Source organism: Drosophila erecta, unplaced genomic scaffold (assembly GCF_003286155.1).
Source record: "Drosophila erecta strain 14021-0224.00,06,07 unplaced genomic scaffold, DereRS2 tig00000021-arrow-pilon, whole genome shotgun sequence".
Classification (NCBI taxonomy): Eukaryota; Metazoa; Arthropoda; class Insecta; order Diptera; family Drosophilidae; genus Drosophila; species Drosophila erecta.
Window position 1 is genome coordinate 21,286,560 of NW_020825198.1, and position 26,608 is coordinate 21,313,167.

At 45.8% G+C, this 26,608-nt stretch overlaps 6 protein-coding genes across 9 annotated transcripts; 3 read left to right on the forward strand and 3 right to left on the reverse strand.

The window, feature by feature from the left end:
* The first annotated feature begins 58 nt into the window (after positions 1-58).
* On the forward strand, positions 59-3,100 carry LOC6543624 (pre-rRNA-processing protein TSR1 homolog). Its single transcript, XM_001973574.3, has 4 exons — positions 59-279; positions 344-1,908; positions 1,967-2,233; positions 2,288-3,100. The coding sequence occupies exons 1-4, from the start codon at positions 174-176 to the stop codon at positions 2,795-2,797; spliced, it is 2,448 nt and encodes an 815-aa protein (XP_001973610.1). The 5' UTR covers positions 59-173; the 3' UTR covers positions 2,798-3,100.
* LOC6543625 (TBC1 domain family member 9) lies at positions 2,991-8,555 on the reverse strand. 2 transcript variants are annotated; one of them, XM_015157455.2, is made up of 11 exons: positions 8,415-8,555; positions 7,777-7,943; positions 7,031-7,289; positions 6,416-6,977; positions 6,212-6,360; positions 4,746-6,141; positions 4,465-4,682; positions 4,177-4,406; positions 3,733-4,071; positions 3,587-3,675; positions 2,991-3,523 (listed from the first exon to the last, which is right to left on the reverse strand). In XM_015157455.2, exons 1-11 carry the CDS (start codon positions 8,456-8,458, stop codon positions 3,212-3,214), a joined length of 3,765 nt encoding a protein of 1,254 aa, XP_015012941.1. In that variant the 5' UTR covers positions 8,459-8,555; the 3' UTR covers positions 2,991-3,211. The 2 variants fall into 2 exon arrangements, with proteins under 2 accessions (XP_015012941.1, XP_001973611.1); XM_001973575.3 differs by having other exon boundaries at positions 3,733-4,406.
* Positions 8,556-8,894: 339 nt separating this feature from the next.
* LOC6543726 lies at positions 8,895-20,084 on the forward strand. The gene is made up of 5 exons (XM_001973578.3): positions 8,895-9,519; positions 15,043-15,289; positions 15,366-15,489; positions 15,590-18,054; positions 18,156-20,084. Exons 1-5 carry the CDS (start codon positions 8,965-8,967, stop codon positions 19,979-19,981), a joined length of 5,217 nt encoding a protein of 1,738 aa, XP_001973614.3. The 5' UTR covers positions 8,895-8,964; the 3' UTR covers positions 19,982-20,084.
* Positions 9,611-14,261, reverse strand: LOC6543725. Of its 2 annotated transcripts, none has more exons than XM_001973577.3 (3): positions 13,990-14,261; positions 11,553-11,836; positions 9,611-10,956 (listed from the first exon to the last, which is right to left on the reverse strand). In XM_001973577.3, exons 2-3 carry the CDS (start codon positions 11,616-11,618, stop codon positions 9,919-9,921), a joined length of 1,104 nt encoding a protein of 367 aa, XP_001973613.1. In that variant the 5' UTR covers positions 11,619-11,836; positions 13,990-14,261; the 3' UTR covers positions 9,611-9,918. The 2 variants fall into 2 exon arrangements, with proteins under 2 accessions (XP_001973613.1, XP_026833150.1); XM_026977349.1 differs by lacking the exon at positions 13,990-14,261 and adding an exon at positions 11,918-12,150.
* Positions 20,085-20,151: 67 nt separating the features above from the next.
* Positions 20,152-21,354, reverse strand: LOC6543727 (putative uncharacterized protein DDB_G0294196). Of its 2 annotated transcripts, none has more exons than XM_001973579.3 (2): positions 21,266-21,354; positions 20,152-20,980 (listed from the first exon to the last, which is right to left on the reverse strand). In XM_001973579.3, exons 1-2 carry the CDS (start codon positions 21,266-21,268, stop codon positions 20,273-20,275), a joined length of 711 nt encoding a protein of 236 aa, XP_001973615.1. In that variant the 5' UTR covers positions 21,269-21,354; the 3' UTR covers positions 20,152-20,272. The 2 variants fall into 2 exon arrangements, with proteins under 2 accessions (XP_001973615.1, XP_026832981.1); XM_026977180.1 differs by having other exon boundaries at positions 20,263-20,998; positions 21,266-21,326.
* A 1,514-nt stretch (positions 21,355-22,868) lies between these two features.
* On the forward strand, positions 22,869-25,367 carry LOC6543728. Its single transcript, XM_026977034.1, has one exon. It carries the CDS (start codon positions 23,013-23,015, stop codon positions 25,329-25,331), a length of 2,319 nt encoding a protein of 772 aa, XP_026832835.1. The 5' UTR covers positions 22,869-23,012; the 3' UTR covers positions 25,332-25,367.
* The last annotated feature ends 1,241 nt before the right edge of the window (positions 25,368-26,608 follow it).

Below are 26,608 nucleotides of genomic sequence, written 5' to 3' on the forward strand. Positions count from 1 at the left end.
CTCACCACTGCTGTTAAGTCTACAGGCGATGTTTTGCAAAACATCGCCTAACATCGATATCAACAATAACATTGAGATATCGAGAAAAACATTGCATCGTCAGAACATGTGCTCTAGGTTGAGAAACTAAACAGCGTAAATAGATTGGAATTTGACGTTAAATACCTGTGACAATGGCGGATCATGCGTTTCATCGGCCCGGGCCGCTGAAGCAAACGAACAAGGCTCACAAAACGGGTCGTCATCGCTCCAAAGGAGCAATAGACAATGCCCAAAAAGGTATGTGGAAATCTTGAAGGGATCCTCCAGAGCTCTAACCCACATGGCACTTCACCTACCACAGGAAAGATTGGACTGAGGCCCATCTCCCACAAGCATAAGCAGCAACAGCGCAAGGAGCAGCGTCGCAACCAGATGAACCAGCTTCGGAAGAACAAAAGGGAGGAGGTGTTGGAGCAAAAGAGAAAGCTAGGTGGTCAGAACACAGCACCATTTCTCGTGTGTCTACTACCCATGCACGAACAGATTGATCCCATGTCAGCATTGGCCATCCTCCAGAGCTGTGACAGCGAACTGGTGGTGGAAAACTCCCCGAGTGGCATTTCTTACATCAATCTTCCAAGGTTCAAGCAGCGTTTTGCTTTTGTCACACCACCTGTGGGTCGTGGAAATGAGCTAATTGCCCTGGATTACCTTAAGGTTTGCGACACCACGCTGCTTTTGACCTCCGCCGCCTTTGGCGATGACGAGATCTTCGACCGCTGGGGTCAACGCATCTTTAACATGATATCCGCTCAGGGAATACCCACTCCGGTGGTAGCCCTCATGGATCTGGAGTCAATCAATCCCAAGCGTCGTTCTGCTGCCAAGCAGGCGGCTCAAAAGATCATCTCAAAGCTGTTGCCCGAGGAGAAGATCATGCAATTGGACACCGCTAGCGAGGGTTTAAATGTGATGCGACGAATTGGCGGCCAAAAGAAGCGCATCCTCCATAACGTCGCCAATCGGCCACATCTCTTTGGCGATGTGGTAGAGTTTAAACCAAGCTCAAATCCCAGCGACGATCTGGGTACCCTAGAAGTCACTGGATTCTTACGCGGACAGTCTCTAAACGTGAATGGTTTGGTTCACATTCCCGGCTTGGGTGATTTCCAGCTGAGTCAGGTGGTTGCCCCTCCAGATCCGTATAGGCTAGATAAATCACGCGATGGCGAAAATGCCGAGGTGCGTCTCCTGGATCGCAGTGACCCCTCTAAGCGCACTTCTCTCCAAAGTGAAAACATACCCGACCCCATGGACGCGGAGCAGACGTGGCCCACCGAGGAAGAGATCGCCGCTTCGCAGGCAGAAACTAAGAAAATGAAGCTGGTCAAGCGTGTTCCCAAGGGCTACAGCGAGTACCAGGCTGCCTGGATTCCGGATGTGGAGGAGGTGGAAGACCCAGACGTCAAGGATGACGATGACATGAGTGAAGATGATGATGAGGACGACGAAGAAGAGGATGATGAGGACTTCATGTCGTGCGACAACAAATCCTTTGAGGATGAGTACGAGAGGCGGGATTCAGATACTGAGGAATTCCAGGATAGCGTGTCCGTGGCCTCTGAAGCTGCTATCAACGACGAAAAATACGATCAGCAGATGGACTTCCAGGAGGAGCGTGAGACGCTCAAGAAGCTGCAGCAAGCACGCACGGATCAGCTTTGGCCCGACGAGATTGACACTCCTTTGGATGTGCCCGCTCGCGAGAGGTTCCAGAAATATCGCGGCTTGGAGTCCTTCCGAACATCGCCTTGGGATGCCAAGGAGAATCTTCCCGCGGACTATGCTCGCATCTATCAGTTCCAGAATTTCGACCGCACCAAGCGTAGGATTCTTAATGAAGGCAAGGAGTTCGAGGGCGTGCTGGTATGGATTTCTAACAATTTAGCTTTTATAAGTTTACCTATAACGTTTTTGCTTTCAGCCTGGCTTGTACGTAACTCTTTATGTGATAAATGTTCCTGAAAGTCGCTGGAATGCCTTCAAGTCTGCCCAGCTTACGGACAATATTATTGTATATGGAATGCTACCTCACGAGCACCAGATGTGCGTAATGAACGTAGTACTGCAGCGAATGCCCGACTCGGAGGTGCCGCTGAAGTCTAAGGAACAGTTGATAATCCAGTGCGGCTATCGACGCTTTGTTGTGAATCCCATTTACAGTCAGCACACCAATGGGGATAAGCATAAGGTAATATTTTGACTCATTAAATTGAATTTTTATCAATGGATTATATTTATCCAGTTCGAACGCTACTTCCGGCCGTACGAGACAGTTTGCGCCACGTTTTATGCACCGATTCAGTTCCCTCCGGCAGCCGTGCTGGCCTTCAAGGTGAATCCCGACTCCACCCTGGCGCTGGTGGCCCGTGGACGCCTGTTGTCCTGCAATCCAGATCGCATTGTTCTCAAGCGCGTTGTTCTCAGCGGTCATCCCATGCGTATTAACCGCAAGTCAGCTTCGATTCGCTACATGTTCTTCTACAAGGAAGATGTAGAGTACTTCAAGCCTGTGAAACTAAGAACCAAGTGCGGACGCCTGGGACACATCAAGGAGTCGCTGGGCACGCACGGTCATATGAAGTGCTACTTTGATGGGCAGTTGCGATCCTACGACACTGCTTTCATGTACCTCTACAAGAGAGTCTTCCCCAAATGGACCTACGAAGAGTGTCTAGTGCGAACGGCGGAGCACGAGCGACAGCATGCGTCGGCCAACAAAAGCAGCTCGCAGCAAGTGGCCATGGAAGAGTAGGGTAGAAGTGGATGGATAAAACCCACAAACTCGTATGGAAATAATAAGTGATCGATGGAGAATGCGAATAACTTTTACAATGATTTTATATTGCTGCTACATTTAAACATCTAAAAGTTTGAAGCCTAAGAAATGTCCAATCGGGAAAGCTCACCCGAAAAGTACATAAAATATGTACAAAAAAACAAATCGATCATTATTTATGTGACTGCGTTGTATAATAGGAATAATAGAATTATATTCACAAACAATTGTCTTAACTTAACTGTAGAGGCAATACAATATACATACATATAACATGGATTCGTTTAAAAGCTTGTCGCATTGCACAAGAATAAGGGGTCGGTCAGGTTCTCCATAATATGGCTAATACAGTTTTGCGGGGGGATAGAAAAGTAATAGGACTACGATAATTCAGTAATTGGTAGACAAACACTGGCGCCGCTTCTTTTGCAATTGCTCGATCTGTTCGCTTATTTCGATGGATGTTTGGAAACCTTTTACAATGCTGTTGACGGTCAGAACCGTAGCGATGAACTGGCTGATAGATATGTGCCAGGACTCGGAAATGTTAGTGCTGCTGCTGCTGCTGTCCCCGCTGCTTGTCGTTGTGGTTCTCGACTTTCCGCTCGCCTGACGTAGCTCCTCTTCCAGAGCCACAAATAGACGTGTGGTGCCAATGAGTTCTGCTGCGGGAGTGGTGGGATTGCCATTGCTATCCGGTTGCTGAGAGAAGAAACATTTTTCCTGCGTTATTGAGCATCTTTCAAGAGACAAAGCAAGACATACCTCATCGCTACCCATATTTAGCTGGGTAAAGCTCTCCAGGCTGGGCTCCTTCTTAATGTTGCTGTTGCCAAGCTCAAGGAGATTCTCATCTCAAAAATGAATAACAGGTTTGAATGGTACTTTAAATTTTGAAAGTCTTTACTTACAAGCCCTTTGCATTTCTTCATCTTGGACCAGACCCATGATCTCTATGATGCTCCGCCACAGCAGCTGGAAATTCTCCTTACGCATGTGGGGAATGCTGTGCTGCGAATTCGAAGCGCCTTCATCCGGCTGGTCAAGCAGATAGCCAAGACTGCCCAAGCTCCGCGAGTCCGTGGCATTCGAGTCGGCACGCTCCAGCCTTGTGGCCGCAACTAGGTCGCTGATCTGTGAGAAATTGGATATAGTCTCGACATTGAGAAGCATGTGATCGGCGGCCGCAGCAGAGGCTGCTCCGGCTGCCACAGCCGCTCCGGGCGGCGTAATGCGTGCCGCTCCCAGATCTGAAATATCCGAAAATGTGTCAATCGATTCGTAACGGCCCTGCTGGCGAAGCTCTGGCTGGAGTTCGTCTTCGTCCCGCCCAGCATCTGTGGATGTTGCAGTACCCTGGAGTCCCGGCAGGTCCACATAGAAGGTTGAGCCGCGATGCGCCACCGAGGAGGCGTTAGAGTTCAGCGAAAGATTGGGAGTGCGTGACAGGTCCATAAATGTGTTGCCCGAGATTCCGGCCAGGTTGTGCAGATGCTGAGTGGCACTGATCAGAGCAAAGTCATCGGCATCAAAGTTGTGATCCGAGGGCGAGGGCAACGCTTCCATAGACTCAGAGGCGTCATTACTAATGAAGAGATTCGTGGTTTTAGTTCGTAATGGGTTGGTTCATACAAACCACTCACTCAAAGAAGTCCTCCGCCTCGAAAGCTTCCTCGGCATCATCTTTTATGCGTGGGCGCGGGCGACGTGATCTTTCAATCTCCGCTTTAGACAACAGAGGCGGAAGATGCAAAATGTAAAGTAGTTTAAGCTTTTCCATGTTCTTGTTGGAGCAGACCAGGCCCAATGAATTGATGAGCTGTCCAAAATCGAGAACACCAGTTCCCTTCTTATCTGTAAGCTGGAAAACGAAAACAGAGACATGCAAATTCGTGCCAATGTTCATCCTGGGACCGTAACATACCCTGAATAGTTTTTCACCAATATCCACGCTGACGCACTTGCGCCAGGGCGTAAGTTCCGTAAAAAGCGTGTGGAATACCTCGTAGTTGACACTGTAAGCTTCGTATCTGCATCCAGAGGCGGCGGCATCTTGGATCGGTCTGCTTGGCGACTGAGGCACCAGCTGGGGAGTCTCAGATAACGGGCATTGAACCTTCTGCTGCTGCTGTTGCAGGGACTTAAGGACGTGCTTTTCCTCCCGGATTATGGTGAGCAGCATATGCAGCTCACTGCGGCTGAAATACAGATTGTGGACGTAGGCCTTAACAATGGTCTTCTCGTTGTCGATATCGAACTGTCGCATTGTTAACCGGCGATGCTTATTGCGTAACTCCTCAATGCGCTGCTGTGTGATTTCCTCGCCGAACTTTGTGTATGCCTCGTGGATCAGGGTCTGAACTGTTTGTGTTTGTACTTTACGCTCCATCTTCCGTTTGTCCGTCGTAGGAGGAACCTGGTACTCCGGATTGTAGATTCCCTCCAGGTAGTTCTGCAAAACTAGCATGGCTTCGCCATCATCCTGGCAGTGCAACAGCTTTTCCCTGTTCCATTCAATGATTTGCAGTGAAATCATAAAGATGATCTTCGCGCCCTCGTAGAAGAAACAGTCCAGGATGTGCAGGGAGCTCTCGTAGCTGATCACGCTCATGAAAATGGTGAGGAACCAGGAAATGGAAATCATCTTAATCACACCCAATTGCTCCAGGTGGCCGTGCAAATCAGGTAGATGCGTCTCGACCAACTCGTTAAGCACTCCTTGATCGATTTGTGCACCCACCACCTTATCCTTGTAGTAGTCCGGTAGTAGGTTCTCGCACAGGCTGGCCAGCATCCAGAAGGCATTCTCTTCATCACAGAAGAGCAGGAACACCGACGACACAATATTCATGGCCTGACAGTAGCCTACTTGTGGGTTGCGCAAAGCATAGGCCTGAAGGACTCTCCGCAGAGCACCTATGCCATCAGTGCTTTGAAACGCCGGATGCTCGGGCAGCGAACGCGGCAAGTCCCGATCAATTTCTTCGTGGGCAAAGCAGTTCTTTATACAGGCTGCCTTCTCTACGAGATCCTCATAGAGTCCGGGATTCATCTCCTTGTCGTGGATTGCCCCCGAGAATATCAGCCAGATCTCCTGCCGCAGTTTGTCGGGAATACCTTCCACTATTAGATTTATCACGTCTGTTGTGCGGAACATTCCAATGCCTCGTCCGAAGTCCCGGAAATGCGCCTCCCAGCGCACCATCTTTTCCTCCTGCTTCTGTATGATCTCTGCGCTGAACTGTGTCTTGAATGTGTTCATCAGAGCGGTCTGCTTGCTCCACGAAATGTCGTATTTGGCACGTTCGCGACTCAAAGGACTGCGTCGAATAAATAAATAAATGTTGAGATTAAGAATTAGAGCACATGGATTTTGAATGAAATACTTACACATGGATTCGTGCCAGAAGGTCTGTGATCTTGGAGATCAACACATCCCTGTCGACAATATGAGCAAACATGAAAGGCACATTCTCCGATGTAATAATTACAATTTGGTTTTCGAAACGTTGCTGGCCATCATCCTTCTTTTCAACGCTCTAAAGTGCAAACAATAATTAGATTCAATCGAAACGAAACATTTCTTTAGCGAACCTTTATGGTCTTCATGGGTATAACTACGCTGACCAAATCCTTTACATCGCTACGAAAACAAAAGAAATTCGGCGATAAGTAGATATAGCCCGAATTGAAACGCTTTGAGTAAGGTGTCCAGATGTTAGCCTTAATCTTTCCGTCAATTATTTCCGATTGTGGCAATCGAAAATAAACGCGAAACTCCTCGGACTTCTGGCGAGCGGTCAAATCCCGCAGCAGCACGGGTTCCTTGGACGTTTTGGAACCCAAACGTGAGAAATTAGAAGTATCGTGGTCGACCACAGGACTTTCTGGATCATGGATTAGCTGCTGTATGGCCATTTTGTTGAGCTGCTCAATCAATGAGTGCGCCTTGCTGGCGTTGAACAGCATTGTAAAGTTGTAGGTCATGTTATTGGTAGTTTTTAAATAGATGGTATTCGCATTTCGGCTAATGTCCTCCAGCTCTGCGAAGCGTATAATACGCTTGATCGCTTGTCCCAGCATGTAGGAGTAGAAGCAGACGTGGTTTAGCGAAATGTAAAGCTGACCCTGCCTTGGTATCTTGTTTTTTACATAACTAGAATTAAATATTCAGTAAATAGATACTTTTAAAAATAAACATATGCTTACGTGGCCGAATAGCAGTTAACTAAACGCTCTTCCTCGGGCATTTTGAAAATCTGTCTAAACTTTGATTTCATAACCTTGAAATCGGCCGATTCCCCGGTGTCATCTTGATTGTTTTGCGTGTACAGAGATTGTATCTTGCATATGGTGAAGTTGGTCACCTCGTCCTCGTTCTCCATCTCGTCTAGCACTTTAAAAAGATTAGCTTTCAGCCACTCCCAATCCTTGACAATCTCATCCTGGGTAATACCAATGGCGATTTCTGCAAGAAATAGATTCTAGTCATTGATTCATATTTTGAACTATAAAACACGGCTTAAGAGCCATATCAGCATAATATGCATATATAGTTAAATTATTCTAAAGGCACAGCGAGATTACAAATACTAAAAAACGTTAAAGTAATTTAACTGAACCTTAAGAAATTAGGCATTCCAGCGGCTTGTGGATGCTGTGATAATAATGGCTGCTTTTCAAGTACTCTACTCCGTCTACCGCCTTCTTTTTATACTATAATATAAATTGAACAACAAAAGGAACGAGCTAGCCTCCGCAGCTTTTGTAATCAGCTGCGTTCTGTGTTTACGTAAGCGCTGAGGGAACCGTAGATGAAAGAAATATTGGCATACTCCCATAAATGCGAGTCAAAGCCCGATGATTCACGGTCACAGATTGCTGGGCATACTGTATACTGCATACTCGAGGTGCCGGAACTGATAGAGCGGATGAGTCCGAGATGTTGAACCTACCGTAAGACACCTCCGACGAGGGCGTCTGGTGCAGGATGCGATAGGGAGCCGGTTTGGTGTTCATCACGCTGTCGTAGGTGCCCACCAACATGGAACCGAATCCGCGGGACTCCCCATGACCACGTCGCTTCTGCAGGACAAAGTATCTCGAGTGCATCTCGGCAATCCTGTGGGCGAAAATAAGGGGGTTCTCTTTTAAAATCGGCTTATCAAGCTGGGAGGGCCCCACTTAATGGGGCTGCGTTCTAGAGGGCTGGTGTCTGCATTTTTCTACGCAGCAGGAAACAGTTGAAAATCAATTTTCAAGCTGACTTTACACAGCTGCCACTTTTTGCGTTTCGAAATCAGAACCAACGATCCGAAGAGTTGGAGTCTTGAACTTTTAGCTCAATGAGTTATCAACAAATGCAATTAAACTAACGGCAAGTACGACGTTTATGCATAGTCCAAATACGTGATCGAGGGTTCTCCATGTCGCCTGCACTTCGCGATAATCCCATTCCACGAGTTATCTACCATAAACATAGAATTGCATATACACATGCCGTCCATCCCGATTCACTCACACACTCATGCAGGCGTTTAATTTAGATTTTCGGCATTCTCCGATTTAGCTGCGGATTTGGTCTATAACTCACCAAAATGCCGAGGGCAGGAGCAGCTCCTTGGGCTGAATCCACATTTTGATTGTTTTTAGCCCGTGCGAGGCTCTAAATACAAAATTACTCTTTGTTTAATTCTGCATCGAGCTCTGATTGTTGTTTTTGTGGCAAGTGTGCCCGTTAGCTGGAAAGCGGAAAACGCACCGAGTACGAAGCGATCTATTGTGAATGGGTGTAAACGACTGCGCAGCGCGCGATTTTTGAACCAAAAATGTTACGTTTCGTTTTACATAAGTATAACTCAGTCAGTGGCAGTATCTTCATTTGTATTATGCAAAACGATGTATGTTGCTTTCAAATAAATCACTTGCTGAACCTATGAGGTGGATATAAAAACATCAAATATTCTTTACGAAAAGTTTATTATTACAATATAAAGTACACACATGCATAGTAAGCCTTTAGCTTTAAATCAAAACTGAAACCTCTCATTCGTATAACGAGTTCAAAGCCTAACGAACGTGTCGTGCTACAAAATTACTAGTTTTATTCCCAACTCCTGCAAAATCGTCAGTGTTTTGCAAAAATGTTGAAAAAATTCGTGGAAGTGAACGGCGAGTGCTGTCCCTCGAACAATCCGTATGAGATTCGTACCTTTCTGGGCAACGAAACGTCGCCGGAATGGAAGGCGGAGAACTGTCCGCCCCGCGAACGCGTTTGTCAAAAAAAGCCCCCCAACTCTACGATCTCCCAAGTGTTAACCATCGAGGATGAGCTGCGTCGCATCCACCAGAAGGCGGAGGAGTCCCGCTTCATAAGGCCATATAAAAAGAAATGTGCCCTCTACGACGAGTACACCATGTGCATCATACCACAACGAACTCCTGCGGAGCTAAAGACACATGCCGAGATGCGAGAGCGTCTGCTGGCGGCACGCAAGGACTTTGGACTCGTCGAGCACGATGCCAGGGTCGATAGGATATGTCCCAAGGATCTCGTCGTCCTCAACAGTCCCATGGACATGGGCGAGGAGGAACAACAGGCCGAGGAGGGCGAGGAAGAGGAGGAGGGCGACGTCAAGCCACAACTAGCCACTCCTGAATGCAGTTCTGATATGATAATTATTCCGGACAAACGCATGGTATGTTAAGACATAGCTTAGAAACACTATGAACACAATAACTATAATTCTCGATTCATATTAACTTCTTTACCAAAAATAAATATAAATTCAAATGATACTGGGATTATTGATAAGCAGTGCTGGTTTATTGATCCTTTAATAAATCAAATCGGATCTGATTTACAACTAATATAAGAAGTAAGATCTCGCACTGTTGTTGTTTTTAGAATAGGAGATACTTAAGTAAAATCCAAGATCTTAAGCACTATTATAGTGAAATGAGCTCATTGTTTACGATTTAAATCCAAAATCTTAAGTACTTTCATAATAAAACGTTGTGTTGATCATAAGTAACAGACAACTACACTGTGGCTTTAAAGCTTAGACTACCTTAAACCTAGTTATACTTTGGTGTTGTTACTCGATCAATTCGATGTCATCGATATCGGCGTAAATACTGCCCGGTGGCAGTTCTGCAAGAGTGATTGCCCCGGGATCCGCCTGCCCATCTCCTCCGGTCGTCGCGAGCGACAAGGTGTGATAAGCTCCAGAAACAGCCTGTTGCTGCATGTGCACGCCCAGCTGGGAGATGAGTTCCAATGCCTGTATATCAGAGTTCATCAGTGCGAATTGATGGATAATGGCAAGATGCGGAAAAACACCATTCAGAAGAGTACTGGTTCCAGCGTTTATCTGATCATCCCTGTTTTCCTGGTCGCCTTGGGACTCTGGAGGTATTTTGCCCTCTACATCTTCTGGTGTGCTGGATGGTGAGGACATCATGGTGGGCTCACAGGTTACCAGCTCCACCTCATCACCCTCCTCTGGATGATCAGACATCATACTGTTTTCGCTGGAGAGGTTGACAAAATCTGGTATAACAGCTCCTTTTGTGACTGCTTCGCATGGACTATCCAGCTCCCGTTGCATGAAGTTCGGCAGTGCATGCTTGAACTCCACAATAATGTCTTCGACGGGCAAATCCTGGTTCAAGGGATTCATGCCCTGGTAGCCCAATTCATCGGCCTCGTACTTGTACTTGTTGCGGAATCGGCTTAGCCACCGATAGGATGGTCTAAAGGAGGGCAGGTTCAAGACAGTGGCCATCCGGATGGCGGTTTCCTTCAGTTTTTGGTTCCTTATGCTGATGTTCAAGTTCATTTGGATGCACCTTTCCACCCACTCGTGTAGAAGGAAACTAATGGCACTCATCTCGAACTTGCGACGCTTGCGCGTCATCTCTTCGATTATAATGGAGGCATCTGCTTCGCTCAAGGTGGCCAACTGCTGGAGCAGGTCCTTCTTCTTATCCAATATTCTACGAATTTGGGTGGCGCAGCAGTGGAACATCTTGGCCAGACTGTTCCTCGAGATGTTGGTCTCTTCATAGTAACGGATCACGGCAATCTTTTCGTAGAAAGTTAGGATGTTACGCTCATTGCGGCGCGATTTGCTCTAATATATAGGAGAGAGTAATTCGCACACAATTAGCATTGAATATTAATTAATATTATTATTATATCTTAGAACTATTAAGGTATCAACTACACTTGTTGACCACCTTCTCCTATATTCAAGTGTAACTGGGCGGATGAGTAATTTATTCCCTCAGTGATTTTGATAAAAATGGTATCTATAAAAAATAACCTACAAAGGGTTCTGTACACTTAGTGCACTCAATAGGCTCTAAGAAATGTGTACATTTTTATAAGAAAATATTATTGCTCTATATGAGCATCGTTCCCCAATATTTAGTAACTGTATTACACTGAAAACCGAGGCCTTTGCGAATTTTAACATTCAACTCAACTCGATCACCTACATGGTGTATGTACGTGTAAAGGTCCTTGATTGCAATCCACACTGTTCAAGGGTAGATGAATGTACGATATGCGTACATAAACATACATACATCCATATGTATATGCTTGTGTACAAATGCATTGGTGTGAAGCCGCGTGTCCACTCGAGGCACGTTATAAAATCCACCCTCAGAGGGCCTTAAAGGCCAAGTTAGCAGACATATCTGGCTTCCCCTTGCGACAACTTACCCCTTTGGTGTTGCTGTTGCTGTTGCGCCGCAACGTTGTTGTTGGCAAGGCGGCAATAGCAGCCATTTCAGCAGTAGTTGTTTGCGAATTTCAACTAGGTTTCTGCTCTTTCCTTTCTCCTCCTTTTCCTTCTCCTTCTCCACTTCTTTCTTTTCCGATAACTGCGCAGCAGCTTCTTGCGCTCTTATGGCCGTAGTCGTTCCGCTCTCGCGCCACTAAGATCATGCGTCAGAGAGAGATGGCTGTTGGGCGCGTGTGTGTGTGAGTGAGACTCCTTTTTGAAGCTGTCAGAGAAATCGTAATAAAACAGAAATAAAAGCATTATTAATACTGTCGATGCAAATGGCTAAGCGTTTATTAGTCACTTTTTTATGAGTGTTGGCACGGCACGTTCTCAAATTCGCTTTGCCTCTGTATTAGCTTTTGTTGTTGCGCCTCTGACATTTTTACAATTACTGAGTAATAACACACTTGTGTTCTGTGCCCTGTTTCTGTTTCTTGGTTCCGCTCTTCGTTTCTCTGCGCCTGTGTGTGTGTGCGCGTTCAGTGCGCGCTCCGTATGAAATAAAAACGGTTCACTATGCTCAGTCCCTTTTGCATGGTGTTTGTTGTTGTAGCAACACAAACGACACTTGCAGCTGTTACTTTTGCACAGTGCAGGGCGAGATACTAGGTGCATTCACTAAGAAATGCATAAGCAGTTAAATTAGACAACGGGCTAAATTAAATTAAATTAAACAATCAACTGATTGTTGGAAGAGATAACATCTATTTCTGGTACAACAGAGAAGCAAAAATAACAATATTTTGAATTCCATAACTTATTATAGTTGGTGTAGATACATATATATTTGTACGTGTATGCAGGAAATGGTTGGTAAATATAGAATATATTAATTATATTCATAATAAATGCAGTTATCCGCTGCCGATGGCATCTCTTTTGATGAGTTAATCCCGTATATGGTTTTTAAATAGTCAATCGCAGTCCAAATAGTCAAATACAAATAGCTCAACTACTTTAGGGAACCTTGGTACCACCTACCACTTTTTAGGCGCACCTGTTATTTCGCTGATCTTATCTAGTGTATCTGCACCTAGAGAGTATCACTCTATTGTCCGCTGCTGTGTGCGCTGTTGGTCTATTGCATCGGCAGTGGGCATGGTATGCAAAAGCAGTGCGGTTGCAGTCGCCTCGCTTTTGTGTCATTTGCGCTCGCGTTTCGCCGCGTTTGTTTGTTATGTATCAATTTTTGTTGCGGGCGGGGGAGGTGGGCGCGCTCGCGATGCCAGGAAGTGGTTGCTAGGCTATATGCTGGGTTACCGATTAAAATCCAATTCCTAGTCGGATTGCTCTATCTTGGCTAATTACCTATGCGTCGCAGATAAGAGCCTGCCTGCTACTCTATATATGATTCGTTAGTACTCGATGTGATATGAACTCGCTCTAATGTGTTAAGGGCGTTTATAGACAGCTTCTTATCAATAGGCTTAATGCTATTTCGGTTCAGATTGTTGGTGTTACATCTGGACAAAAGGAAATTTCTTAACGTTTCTGTTTTAACTAATTGACTAAAGAAGTATAGTTTTCTCCATTAACTGTATGTCTTAAGTACTAGAACAATACCAATCCTGATTCGGAATTCTTTTTGGTTGCTATATAGCAACTCTTGAAAAAGAAGGTCCTTGAAAGAAAACTTCGTATCTACACTTGGGGTCCTGAAACTAAAGATAGCTAAGGACCATGTATTTGCAGACATTCTCTTTTTGCAGAGGCGCCAGACCGCTGCTTACTAAAAACGTTGGCTGGCCATCCCCACATGCATGTGTATCTGCGTTTCGCTGGGCGGCTGCACCTTGCAAATACCAAATTTAATTTGAGTTGCTCCAAGGTTGCTTTTGCAGCCTCAGCATCTTTGATGGAAAGAGCTGCAGAAAAGTTGATTACTTCAGCTGTTCCTACAGCCAATATCACTGTTTCTCTCTTAGAATGAGGTCTCTAGATGAAATTAATAACCACTCACGGTTATGATCTTATGATTTAATAATTAAGAATATTAGGAATCTGATTATTACATAAGCTATAAGGTAGCCTGTCCTTTGGATCCTAATAAATAGTAATATTTCATCCATGAATAATATAAAGTACTGTTCTTAAGATAAAGTACAAGCGACACGCTATAACTAGGTGGACATCCCAGCACACCTGTCCCGCGAATGATCTCGTGTCTGGAGTCCCTACACCCGGAACATACGGAGTATGTAACCCATCGTAACCCCACCTAGTTTGACATTTTGCCAGCAAGCTCGCCCATGGAAGAGGGTTGCGTTGGAATTGGAACCGACTTGTGCTGTTGGCAACTGCGCCTTGGTAGTGGTGTTAGTATTGCTATTGACGTGGTCGTATGCTATAGCAGTGCGATACTGCGCCGCTCACCTGGTTCACCTGGTCGTCGATTTCGATGCCTGTTGTTTCTGTTGTTGCTGCAGCACGCTACTTACTAGATGACTTGTTTGTTCTGCAGCCGAGGCAGCTTCGTGTTTGCTCGGGGTCCGGGTTTCTGGTCTCGGGCTAGTCGGTTTTTGGTCTGGTTGGGTTTTTGGCTTTTGGTCGACCGAACGAACGAGAGCGATAAGATTCCGTGATGTGGCACTAAGCGCTGTTCGTTGTTTACTGCTCTGTGCATGGGACGCCTCTGTTGTTTGGTGGCCGTCATCGTGGCCAGCCAGCCATAGAGGCACACTCACTAACACGGACGCACTGCGAACCCATACACATATAGCACATGCCATCGTATACCGCATGTAGCGCGGCGACATCAGGTCGTTATAGTCAGTCTAGTTGGCATTTCGTGCTTACCTTATGCCGCTAACTAACTTCTTGATGAGCGTAAAAAACGGAGGAGAAAAAACAGGCCTCCCGTAAATACCAACCATACCTTGCCATACAACACAATACTGAAAAGCCATACCTAGACCGAGACCAAGACAAAGACCAACGGGGTGTCGGGCATCGGTGGCGTATGCGTGCTATTTTCAGCCGCATTAAAAGCTTATGGCCATGGCCAGGAAAACCGAGTCGCCGAGTAAAAGCACAGAGCTTGCACAGAGCCAAGCGCTGATAACTGGCCATATGTTACCCAACCCATCGCCAGCCAAGACTATTAATGCACTGAATATTTCAATTGGCTGGACATATCCTTACTCTATTTGGGTAAAACTATGTGCTCCTTTTGTTGACTACACACATGGGAAGTAATTTGTTGAATGATTGTGGTTTTAACATATCCAGCGAATTATAGCTCATGCTTATGCTCACTTCAGCTTATTTCGTTAGTGCCAATTTATTCCGGTTGCAAATGTAAGAGCTGACAATTATTCATTCAGTTACAAATAAGATTTAAGTGCACATATAATCCTCGGGGCTTATTTATATTGAACATTAATATAATCTTAAATAAATAATGATATAACAACACACCCTGGGCAGCTGGAGCTAAAGCGTCCCAAGAGCCGTATATACTTAAACGAGACTGAAGTTGGACCCTTGGAGGAGCTCCCCTTTCCATCTTACAATCCGCGAGTCCTGCAAGAGGGCTTAGAAGGAGAAAACATCAAGACCTACGACCTCATTGAAGGCTGCAGTCCTCAGGATTTGTGGACCTGGAATGTGGGCTACCAGAAGAGAGAGGAGCAGATGGATCAGGAGTTTATCTCCGCCTCCCTGCCCAAATATGGTGTGTAGTTAGCGGGCGGAACTATCTTTCTCCCAGACATTTGCATTCCTAATCTAGGCGTGTCCAAATTTTGCAGAAAACGACGGAGAACTTACGCTCTATAATATACCTCAACAGCTGGAAAAGACGTTTACTGCTGAGATTGTGTTTGGGAATCGGAACATCTATCCTGAACCAAAGAAGGAGCCTAACCGTTTGCAGTGAGAAATCCATAACACATGATAGCTTTTATTATATCTTTGCTAGTCATACTTAGTGACCAATTACCAATAATATACTTCTTCCTTCCATTAATTCTAGGTACTATTTTCGGCCTAGTGAAATAGGTGCCATTATAGTTGCTTTTGTAGAGACCTTTCGTTTGAATCCCGATTTCTGGACGGGATCTACTATGGATGGGATCCTAAAGCGCGGAGTGAAGTTGACCAAAAAGAGCGCCGACCTAAACTACAAGTCAGAAATGAATGATTTCGACATCATCCAGCAGGTGGCGGAACGAGATGCCGCCGTTGAGATTAAGATACACTTTTCAGGACTTTTGAAAAACGAACCGAATATGTACAAGGCGCTTTCTCTATTCTTCTCCAAATACAATGCCTGCATCTTTACCTCCCGGGATCTGTTCCTGCTGATCTGGAAGCGATGTTTGAACTCGTACTACATCTTCGATCCCAATGGACGGGATGAGAACTGCGAACGAAATTTCGAGGAGGGGAAGTGCTCACTGATGGCCACCCGTTACACGGAGCACTTAGTCCATTTGATTACCAAGTTCAGCGATCTGCAGCCGCAGGATGAATTTAACATCTTTGAGATATCACTGACTCAGTATGGAAAACTCAAGGAGCCACCTATTGATTCGGCGGAGAACGAGGAGTACCACAAACTTTGGGCGCCAGTCAATGAGAACTTTGCGGTAAAGACTGCGGCTACAGGTGGTATTCACCAACCGATCTCCGGTAATGAGAAGAATGCATCGCTGGTTGTGTCATTGATAGCGCTGATTTACTCGGAATTTGAGCTGGCCAAGCTTTGGAAACCGGGTACTGTGGATGACATCATAAGGTATGGTGTGGCATACTACAAAACCCTTCGGAAGAAGTTCCGTCTGGATGGAAAACGCTGGAAGAACAAGAAGCCCCATTTAAATGTGGTCGATTTGCCAGAAATGTTCCTCATGGGTGCATTCAAGGCCACCGTTCGAAAGCATCCATTCATGATCAATGGTCATGTGGCGGATTGCAGGAACTATTTGGAATCCCAGCTAACGATGGCACTGCACCAGTTGTTCAACATGCCCCAGTGGCCATCTGCCCTGCTTCAGATCGATAATTCAGTGATGGCTGTTTGGCGAGACAGGGAGTTCTTCTATGTCTTTGATCCCTTCCGGCGGAATCGAACTGGTCTGGTAGTGGATCCAGATGACTATAGCATCAAGGGATTGGCCGTGCTGCAATTGCACGCCACCTTCGATTCCTTTGTCCGTGTGATCTACATGAATGCCCTGAAGATGCGAAGGGGTGGTAAGTTCTTTATCCATGGCATTCGAACTGGCTGCATCCGCCCGCTGCAGGTGATGACCCCGCAGACGAACAGGTTCCCGGGATTGCAAATGGGCCTGCCCACATTCACGGATGAACCTCCAATTCCGGAGCTAAAGCAGAAAAAGAGTATTGAGAGTATACCGGAGGAGGATCGCTTCCCCACAGTTGATGATAAGGAAATGGTGGAGGAGCTGATTAATATGATAATCAATAATATTATTAAGGAACTGCCAGAACCACAACCCAAGAGACCACGTCTATATAAGCCTGCGCAAAAGGTCCTCCTGCGTACGGATCAGGAAAATCTCAAGGCTCTGCGTCTAAAGATTAAGCGGGGCTATGAGCTTGGGCAAGAGGAGGAGGAGGATCTGAAGAGAGTGCTCACGGTGGAGGAGGAGGTGGCGCTCAAGAGCAACTTCAAGGCGTTGCCGGATGGCTCCTGGATCATCGTGGGAACCACTCCACTTCCCCAGTTGGACGAGGAGATGGCTAAGCTTGGAGGTCTCCTGGCTGGCTTGGTAGCCATGGCCGTTTCAGCGAAGTACAAGCTGTCCACCTGGAATTCTGAACTAATTGAGTTTAGTTTGGAATCTGCAAACAGCTTTGGAGATGATTACCAGAACTACGAATACATACTGGACTGCCTATTGGCCAAGAAGCTACCAGATATTTCCATCGGCGAGAGCAACTTCAGCTTGGAGGTGAAGAAGGTGGTCAAGTCCTCGGTTATGGTTCCCCTACGCCAGGTCCTTGTGGATCTACTGGTGGACAATAATAGGCTGCTCCTCGTTTGCCAGCGTTTCTCCTGCGTAATCTTCAAGCGCTACAATTTTGTCTACATGTTCATTGGGTTTCCCTGCAACGCGATTGGCTATAGAAAGGGTGGATCCGGTCCAGCTTGTCTCCTGCGATTTGTGGAACTAGATGCATTGATCAAGCGCATTGAATTCGGTTGCAATTCCCAGGGTTGTTCGGTGATGAACTTCATTGTGGCTTGCGTCCAAATGGTGGATAATAATCTTCACGGACGCTTCAGACCTTGGAGAAAGGAGGATGATGATAAGGAAGTCAAGCAGGAGACGGCCAGGCAGAAGAAACTGCGCGAGCAAAGACTGGAGAAGATGCGCTATATCGACGAGGAGCTCCAAAAGGAGAGCGAGCGCATACAGATGTTCCTCAAGGCCAAACAGGAGCACATGGACCGCAAGGCTGGTATAAAACGTAAGTGCGACTATGTATGCAAAACAGTGTGCTTTGTTTTTTGTAGATCCTTGTTGAAAAGTTATTCATTACTAATGTTCCATATTTGTTTAACCTTTCAGCCGAGTACAGGGACATTGGCATCGACGAGGGCGAAGGCGAGGAGGGCGACGAGGAGGACGATATGATCGGTGAGGATGAGGGCGAAGAGGAGGGCGAGGGCGAGGAGGAGGTGGAGCTGAAGCACCGACCAGGCAAGAAGTTACCCAAGGAACTGCGCCGGGCATACAAGCCGCGTCCCATAATGTTTGGCTACAGAATGCGCGAGAAGGACTGCAACTTTAAGATCCAGGGCAGTCTGGCACTCGAGGGACGCGACGAGGGTTCATTCAAGACCATCAAGCCGTGCTACTTCGCCTCTGCCCTGGCCATCATCAGTTGCTCCTTGCGTCCCTTGAACCAATGGAACTCCTACCGCATCGATAGGGTAATCAATAATGCCAAGGCCATTTCCAAGGGTGTCTGCGAATTGGAATCAGTATTCGAACGGGTTGTCCGCCACGTTACCATTGATGATTACGAGTTTGACATCTGGATCCGTTGCTTTGAGCCGGCTGGCATGTGGACACCTTCCCCGGTGAAGAAACCTGGTACTCCGGAAGTGGGACTCATGATCTTCAAGAAGAAGTTCGGCAAGCTGTTGAACCTTCGTAAATATATGATTATCTTCACGCCCAATGGAAGCTATGCCATCTACCACGACGAGTTCTTCCACGTCTTTGATCCCTACGGCAGTATGGAGAAGCCTGGACAGGATGAGGAGCAGGAGGACGAGGGCGATGAGGAGGGAGGCAAAAAGAAAAAGAGATGCCCCAAGGGACCTAAAAGGTGGCCCGAAAGGAATACTGCCTCCTGGGTTCTCCTCTATGATGTTGATTCGCTGCTTAAGTACATCGACGAACGGAGTGCCGTGAAGAACTGGAAGGAGAAGAACCAGTACAAGTTTTTCGTGGTTGATGTCCTGTCCCACAAGAAGGCCGCTCCGAATGCCAGAATCCTTCAGCTGCTCACGGATCTCTCGATACCAATGACATGCACAAATAAGCAGTACGGCAGACCAGAATACGAGATCTGTGCCACCAATGAATCCCTCGGATGGCTAGAACTGGAGAATTGCCTGCCCGTGTGGAGCAGATTAAATCGCAGGAATACGGCGGGCAAGTATCGCAACCTGCCCATTAGCAAGATTAAGAAGTTCGACATCGAGATCGAGGGTCGCCTATGGTCCCTTTGGGGCAATCTCCATCCAGAGGCTCCTGTCTTCGAGGACGAAGTAAGGGGTCGTCAGTATCTGGGCTGCTATGTCATGGCCTGCTGTGCGGCCAGCGTTTATCGATTGATGGACTGGAGTCCACATCTCCTGGACACCATAGTGGTCAGCGGAAGCACCTACTTCAAGGAGAGCATTGACCAGATCAGCAAGGAGGACTACGAATTCTCTCTGGAGAACCTCAACATCGACTGCTCTATGGACACCATCAACTTCGTGGTGCACATAGAGCACGTGTGCTATGGGAAACTGTACCGGGTCCCTACATTCAATCGAATGAATCTATCCGAGGCCCTCATCTACTTCTTCAGCCACTATCAGTTCGGAATTGTGAGTGTGCGAAAGCGGTCACTGGCTATTGGATTCTGCCCCAGCCACGATGGCGGATACTTTATGTACGACTGCCAGGAGAAGGATCACCCCCTGTTCCCCAAGCAGCAAGGTGCTTCCTACATGCTGCGAACCCGGCATCTGCAGGTGCTCCTCTACTGCGTCGTGGTCACCCTAAATGTGCCATTCTACAACATTGACTTCAGCATCCACAAGGTGGAGATGTTGCGCGAAGGAGCCACCGTAGAGAACGAAGAGGAGGAGGGTGGCGAAGAGGCAGATGCTTGACGGGATTTTGGATGAGGATCGTTTGGTATTCCTTGGGTCGCAGCCTGAACTTTTTACTAATTGTTTGGATAAAATGTATGCGAAGCATAAATAAAATATGATGGTTTGATTAGAAATTATACAAACGCTTCACACGTGGGATTATCTAAAGCATACGTGTATACAAGTAGTGTACTTCAAGCTCGAAATTTAATACGCTCTCTAAGAACTAAGCTAAACATTTAACAACAATCGGATGACGCATCGTCGTATGATTCGATGTAGTCATTGGGTGACTCAATTTTGTGTGACCTAATGCCGCAGACGACGCTGTTCCTCGGCCTGTTTGTAGTGGTAGCCATCGGCACGGAGTTCGTGGGCGGGCTCCGGTTCCAGTTGCTCTTGGGCCTGCACATCGGATGGGGCCATGGGCTGCTGGACATCCAGAACGTACGTTGCTTGCTGCTCCTCCTGCTCGGGCAGATCCTGCAGTTGCTGGGGCTGCTGTTCTAGGGGCTCTTCGTGCATCTGGATCTGCTGCATCTGATCCTGGTATTGCTGGTAGGTCAGCTGCTGATCAGAAGCTGGTGCTGGAGGCAGGTAACGATGCGCGAGCTCTGGCTGTTGCTGGAACTTCTCCATGACGGCTTCCTGAGGTGCCATCACTTCCATCTGGGGCATCATTATGGGTTCAACGGTCATCTGAACTGGAACTGGAACGGCAACGGGTGCGGGTGCAGGTGCAGGTGGCAGGTAGCGAGAGGCGGGCATGTCTTCCTGCTGATGCACTGCAGCGGGCGGAGTGAGAAGACTGCTGGGCATGGGCTCCATCTGACCCTGCTCATTTAGACGCATGTACTCCACTTGCTCGGGCAGCTCTCGCAGCTCCTGTTGCTCGATGCTCATGGACACAGCGTGTTCCGGACTGGGCGGCGGAAGGTAGCTGCTGCTGGGCTGTAAGTGGGACACATCGGCTGCGGCCAGGCAGGCGCACAAAGCGAGAGTCAGGACGAAGGTTTTCTGAGAAGGAAGGAGTTTCTGAAGTATTTAAAATTTGGAATTTACATTTAATACATTACAAAGATAATGTATAAATTATCTTTATTAATTATTTATATAATTTTTAATTAATTATCTTTGTATTAATTATTTAAATAAATAAATAATGATAAATTTAAGGTTCCAAATTAACCACCTATCCGCATTATTTGTACAGTAGATATTAATTATATATAGTGTTATTTCATATGCTCTGTTATCCTCTTATGGAGCTATGGAGTTTGAAAATCCTTGCCGAATGCTTACCATCTTGTCGGATGTATGGCTGTGGAGCGTATGATGTCGGAACAGATCGAAGTTATGACATTTATATGGGCACAGCTTCAGTGGAGACCTTCGCTCGGGACAGCCAATAATTTAAGGTAGTGGGTTTCGAGGCGAGTTCCGTTATTTGATTTGCCGTCGGCTTCGGGCTTTGATTTTCTTTAGTTTTGTCGCATCTCAACAAACAATTTGACAAACAAACATTCGAATGGCTAAATATCCAAGTATTCCAGCTGATTCACCACCACTGGCCGCCAAGCAAACCATAGCAATTCGATCCCATCCGATTCAAGTCAAGCATCAATTGGATTCAGTTTAAGACACTTTCGGCTATTTTCGTACCCTTGCAGAGGGTAATGTGATTATAGGTGGACACGAGGAAGCGATTCTATCTAAATAAATATTCGACAGCACGTACATGAATAGTTTATGTAAACACAATAAATCTGCTCTAGTAACAGTACAATTACCTGGAAAAAAGACTTTATTTTTATTTGCTAATTATGTATAATTATCATTGACACCTTATAAAGTAAAAATACATTTCGCAAAATTAAATTACATTTAAAACAATGAAATATATTTTAAATATGTATTATATAATAAAAATGATTGTATTAATTATTATTACTAATATTGAATCCATAATATATAGAATTGTGCCACTCATAAAACTTCATATTTCCTAAAGATTAATTTACAACTTAAAATAGAGCATTCAAACGTCACCATGCCAAAACACCTTGTGCTCCATTTTAGCTTTTCCCCTCTCTTTATTTCTGTCCTCACCTGCTGACAGGTGCCACTTGACGGGGCGTTTGACAATCTCAATTGGGCTCGAGAGCTCCGGCTCGAGGCGTATAAACTGGAGTACGACGGTTGGTCTGGGAATCCAAGGTTCCCCGAATTCGCTTTCCACTCTGCGAGTTTTGCACGTACCCTCCTGACCTTCTTCTTCAGATTTCACGGTCAATGGATAGATTGTCCAGCCCCGGGCGAAGATGTTTGCGCATCTCCAAAGGGGCCGGACCGGAAAAGCAAACATAGGAACTGGAGTTTAATAGGTTGATCCCTTTTAAAATTAAATTTAGGTAAATAGGAGTTAGGAAAAGCTCAAGTATAGTCATTAATATTATTACAATTAGTTTTTATTTGGCATATTTTTTGAACCAATGCTTTTCTTATTAATCATTTGGCAGCTTAAACCAATTTTTATTTTGTGGTTTACATTTTCTTATGTTTTATATTATAGATATGGATATTATAGATAGATTGTCCAACCCCGGGCGAAGATGTTTGCGCATCTTCAAAGGGGCCGGACCGGAAAAGCAAACATAGGAACTTAATAGGTTGTTCCCTTTTAGAACTAGGTAAATTGACTATACAAATTCTTACTTATTTCAGGAGTTAGGAAGAGCTCATTAATATTATTACAATTAGTTTTTATCTTGGCATATTTTTTGAACTAATGCTTTTCTTATTGATCATTTGGCAACTTTAACCAATTTTTATTTGTGGTTTACATTTTCTTATGTTTTATACTCGTAGATCGTTTCCAATCCAGTTGTCAGGTTTTCTAAACTCCAACTGGATTTGTATACAAATTTTTATTTTCACACTGTTTACATTCCCATTTATGGGAACGGAACCAAAAACTTGAAGCAATTTTTATATATTTCGGTAGCGCTTTTATAAATTTTCTTGTAAGCCTCATAGAGCTAAGACATAAATGTACGAGTGCATTCGTTGTGGTCATCGAAGGAACAGTTTGAGTCCTCGGATTGGCGACAAATTCAAGTTCGGCAGAGAGGATTACGTTGAGGGTGCTTCCAGCTGGTGTAACTTGTGCAGCGAGTTGACCTTCTTTATAAAGCGCAACATTGACCGTAATTCAGTTACTCTACTTTACCGCAATACTCTGGATTTGATTGAGTCGGCATCAACTTCTCGCAAAAGTTTGGATATTCGGAACTCGCAGGACGCAAGTATGGCTAAGCAGCAGCAAAATTGGGCCGTGGAGGCCGTGGATCCTCCGAAAAACGGGGCATCCTACACTGTACTGCCCAACAGGCGTGGATATGTGAATCGGAATCTTCAGATCCCACTTGATAGTGGTGGCCCGCCACCCATTACACCACTTAACGTGTCCTTAAATTATAGTACTCGACCCCAGACTGATAACAGGATCCGACGCAACTCAATCCCAGTAAAAAAGACAAAAGTACCTGAAATGCAGCCGCGAAATGCAAGATCTCCAAAGGTTAAAGGCATTGAACTCTTACGATCTACCCCACCCAAGCATCTGAGTCCAGAATTACCCCTAACTCCGGAACGTCGCTTGCCGCCCGTTAATCCGTACAAGATGACCCAGAGGCATCGCGATGACCAACTTCAAAAATCAGGCACATCAAACAAGAAAGGGGAAGGTTCAGAACTGTATATGGCATCTTCTGGTCCGAGTTTTACGCTCAAGGATATCGAGAAGCTGCAGCGACGCTTTGCTGCCGATGACTCCGAGCCGGGAACTTCCAGGCAAGGCAGTCATGTTGAAAGCATCCCCAGGAGTCACGGGAATGCTTTAAATTCCAGCCACATTATGTCCCAAAAAAAACTTACCGAGAAACGGCGACAAATGAGGAAGTTGGCCCTAATGCGATCGAGGCTGAAGCTTAAATATCAGATGACTCAAACGGAACTGGACGACATGGAGCAGAGGATTCATCGGTCGCCAAGAGGACGAAGTAAGCGACAGAGCGGTGGAGCCCATATATCATTATCACGACTAGCGTTGAAAATCGGTAAACCAGTAGAAGAAAGCCGGAAGTTGCCCAAGGAGGAAAATCATGAAACCCTACTGAAAGCTCTAGGCGAAGATAATGTACCCTTTATGAACGAAAATAACTTGGTCAAAGATCAGAAATCGCTGGAAAGTCTGAACCCATTGGATACACCTCTGGCCACGGAAACGGAAACGGAAAATGTTACTGAAACCGTTCCCAATAGCGATTTGGGTTCGGAAATGGAAATACCTTTAGATAACACCTCATCGACGACTTGTGAATCTGTGAGGACGAACACTATTTATATACCCTTGCCCTGCCAGCTGAGAAACCCCTTTGCGTCCCCCGCCAAAGTGGGCTACTACATGCCCACTGCCTATCATCCCAAGGATAATTTCAAGCAATCGCAGCCTGCGGTCCCGTCTCCCAGGCTGTGCACCCTGGTGTCCTCGGCACAACGGGCACTCTTCGCGCGCTTCGTTAACGATCCCTTGGATATAGTAAAGCTCATCCGAAGTATGGACGAATCGACGGAAGTCACCCTGAACGCGCCCAGAGCTCAGTTCTCCACCATAGCTTGTGCGGAGACGGATCTGCTGTGCCTGATTGAGAAGAAACCCCATGTGACCAGTATTGAAAGAGCCAAGGAACTGGATGTTTCCCGATCACCAGTCCGTTGTCCCGATTACGACTGCCAGCGGCTGTGTTTTGTCTCGGATTTTAATACCCATATTTTGCTTGATCATCGATCCTTAACCATGGAGCGGATTAAGACGAGGCATACCAAGACCTTCTTCTTGGACACCAACATGACGATGCTGGACAAGGCCAAGTGTCACATGGTTTATATGGTGCGGGATAAGATTATCGACACCCAGGCCGAGGATATGAACGATCTGTTGCCCGTGATGGTGATGAGTGGCCGCACCCACATATCCAAGTCTTTCGGTTATGCGGAACATTGGGCTACCGGAGACCGTGGTCGGCAAAAGCCCACTTCCGATATAGAGATCTTTGTTCTCTGGCTGACCGGATTTATACCACGTGATGTGCAACCACTGGCTACCGTTTCGCTGTGGTCCACTCTGGGTCCCAAGATGGCCGATTGCGTTGGCGCTAACACTGGTTATATCTACGATATCCGAGCGCCCAGCGATGTGGCGCGAATCGTCCGCAGTCGGTGTTCCATGATCCTGCCCATGAGCATGATCATGAAAATGACCAACAATGCGCGCAGATTCCTGGCCATTCAGGTGCAGGTTTATTAAATTTTCCAGTACTGATGAAATAGATTTTTTAACATACAACAATTGATTTAGATACTTTTAATGGTTTAATACTGTTTTTTAAACTGTATCTCGTGACTATGTTAGATAATTCTATACATAGAAATTGAAAATGTCTTCAAAACAATGCATACTTCTAGGCTTTGCGTTGCGTCTCCTCATACAGTCGGAAAATTAGTTGCCTACTCTTTTGATTTTTTTATAACAAGATAATGAAGTGTTTTATTGACAACTAAATTTGACCTGCTTAAAGTATTTCAGTTCCCATTGCGGGTTTGTTACTTAAGACTAACAGAAGTTTTATCATAAAAGTACTGGGGAGAATTATAATAGATTATGATTATAAACTATATATTATAAATCTGTGACATCTTATCTCTGAAATTTTACTTTTTCTAATTATTGTAGTACTTTAATAATGATATTCCGTTCAATATTGAAACAATGGAGAGCAACGCTTGATCTGGTAGAAGTCGAATGGTTATGCTGTCAAGAAGATACTTTCTTGGTGGCAGCTTTGCTGTTAAGTCCTTCACTTCTTCCAGTTTACAGCACTACCAGGTAGGCTCATTTTAAAGGACGATTTCAAACATTCTTCAACTTCACGACAAGGACCAGGACCTTGGGTTCCCCCACCGTCCACGTTTGTCATTGTAATCACCACCATCAACGTCTAACGCAGCACCCATTGATTTCAACTTACTGTCCATCTTTTTGCTGGATGTTTCCATCCCAACCGATGTTTCCATGTGGGCGCTCGCTATCTGCCTGTCATAAATAGAGGTAGATGCCACCTCTACTGTTATCAGATGCCCTGGAAGGTGGATGCGCTGACCAATCCGCATGTGTGTTTCCGTGGCAAGTCTAAGAAATAACCAAAGCCCCTTCAGAGCCCCTTGTTAATCCACAGTTGGTTGGGTAATATCGGAATAAGTGTACGAGTATAAGACCTGAACCAGTTCTCTAAAAGCAGTTCTCTACAGTTCCAAGTACACGCATAAATAGTTTGTTATATCTCGAATTTATAGCCCGAATGGAGTTCGAATTTATTGAATTTATTTTACTGAATTTATTGTTAAGGCTGCTGTCAGACGTGGGTATATCTCCAGCCTGTCCAGATGGATGAGCTCTAGATTGGCTCGTGCTGCGTCCAGCTATATCAGCATACGATATGAAGGCTTGGAGACGTTGAGTTAGGCTTAGTTTTTCAGTTTTCTCTGTCTGACAGGGCAGTATTTGTCTTTCGAGGCATGATCACC

What these genes read in the sequence shown, in the direction of transcription:
- LOC6543726 (XM_001973578.3), top strand. Translation starts at nt 8,965, where the DNA reads ATGTTGAAAAAATTCGTGGAAGTGAACGGCGAGTGCTGTCCCTCGAAC. An exon ending in TTATTCCGGACAAACGCATG is followed by an intron (nt 9,520 to 15,042) that starts GTATGTTAAGAC and finishes CACCCTGGGCAG; the next exon opens with CTGGAGCTAAAGCGTCCCAA. An exon ending in CCGCAAGGCTGGTATAAAAC is followed by an intron (nt 18,055 to 18,155) that starts GTAAGTGCGACT and finishes TTAACCTTTCAG; the next exon opens with CCGAGTACAGGGACATTGGC.
- LOC6543624 (XM_001973574.3), top strand. Translation starts at nt 174, where the DNA reads ATGGCGGATCATGCGTTTCATCGGCCCGGGCCGCTGAAGCAAACGAAC. An exon ending in AATAGACAATGCCCAAAAAG is followed by an intron (nt 280 to 343) that starts GTATGTGGAAAT and finishes CACCTACCACAG; the next exon opens with GAAAGATTGGACTGAGGCCC. An exon ending in CCAATGGGGATAAGCATAAG is followed by an intron (nt 2,234 to 2,287) that starts GTAATATTTTGA and finishes ATATTTATCCAG; the next exon opens with TTCGAACGCTACTTCCGGCC.
- LOC6543625 (XM_001973575.3), bottom strand. Translation starts at nt 8,458, where the DNA reads ATGTGGATTCAGCCCAAGGAGCTGCTCCTGCCCTCGGCATTTTG. An exon ending in CTCGTCGGAGGTGTCTTACG is followed by an intron (nt 7,290 to 7,776) that starts GTAGGTTCAACA and finishes TATTTCTTGCAG; the next exon opens with AAATCGCCATTGGTATTACC. An exon ending in TGAAGAAATGCAAAGGGCTT is followed by an intron (nt 3,676 to 3,732) that starts GTAAGTAAAGAC and finishes TTCATTTTTGAG; the next exon opens with ATGAGAATCTCCTTGAGCTT.
- LOC6543725 (XM_001973577.3), bottom strand. Translation starts at nt 11,618, where the DNA reads ATGGCTGCTATTGCCGCCTTGCCAACAACAACGTTGCGGCGCAACAGC. An exon ending in GCAACAGCAACACCAAAGGG is followed by an intron (nt 10,957 to 11,552) that starts GTAAGTTGTCGC and finishes CCTATATATTAG; the next exon opens with AGCAAATCGCGCCGCAATGA.
- LOC6543728 (XM_026977034.1), top strand. Translation starts at nt 23,013, where the DNA reads ATGTACGAGTGCATTCGTTGTGGTCATCGAAGGAACAGTTTGAGTCCT.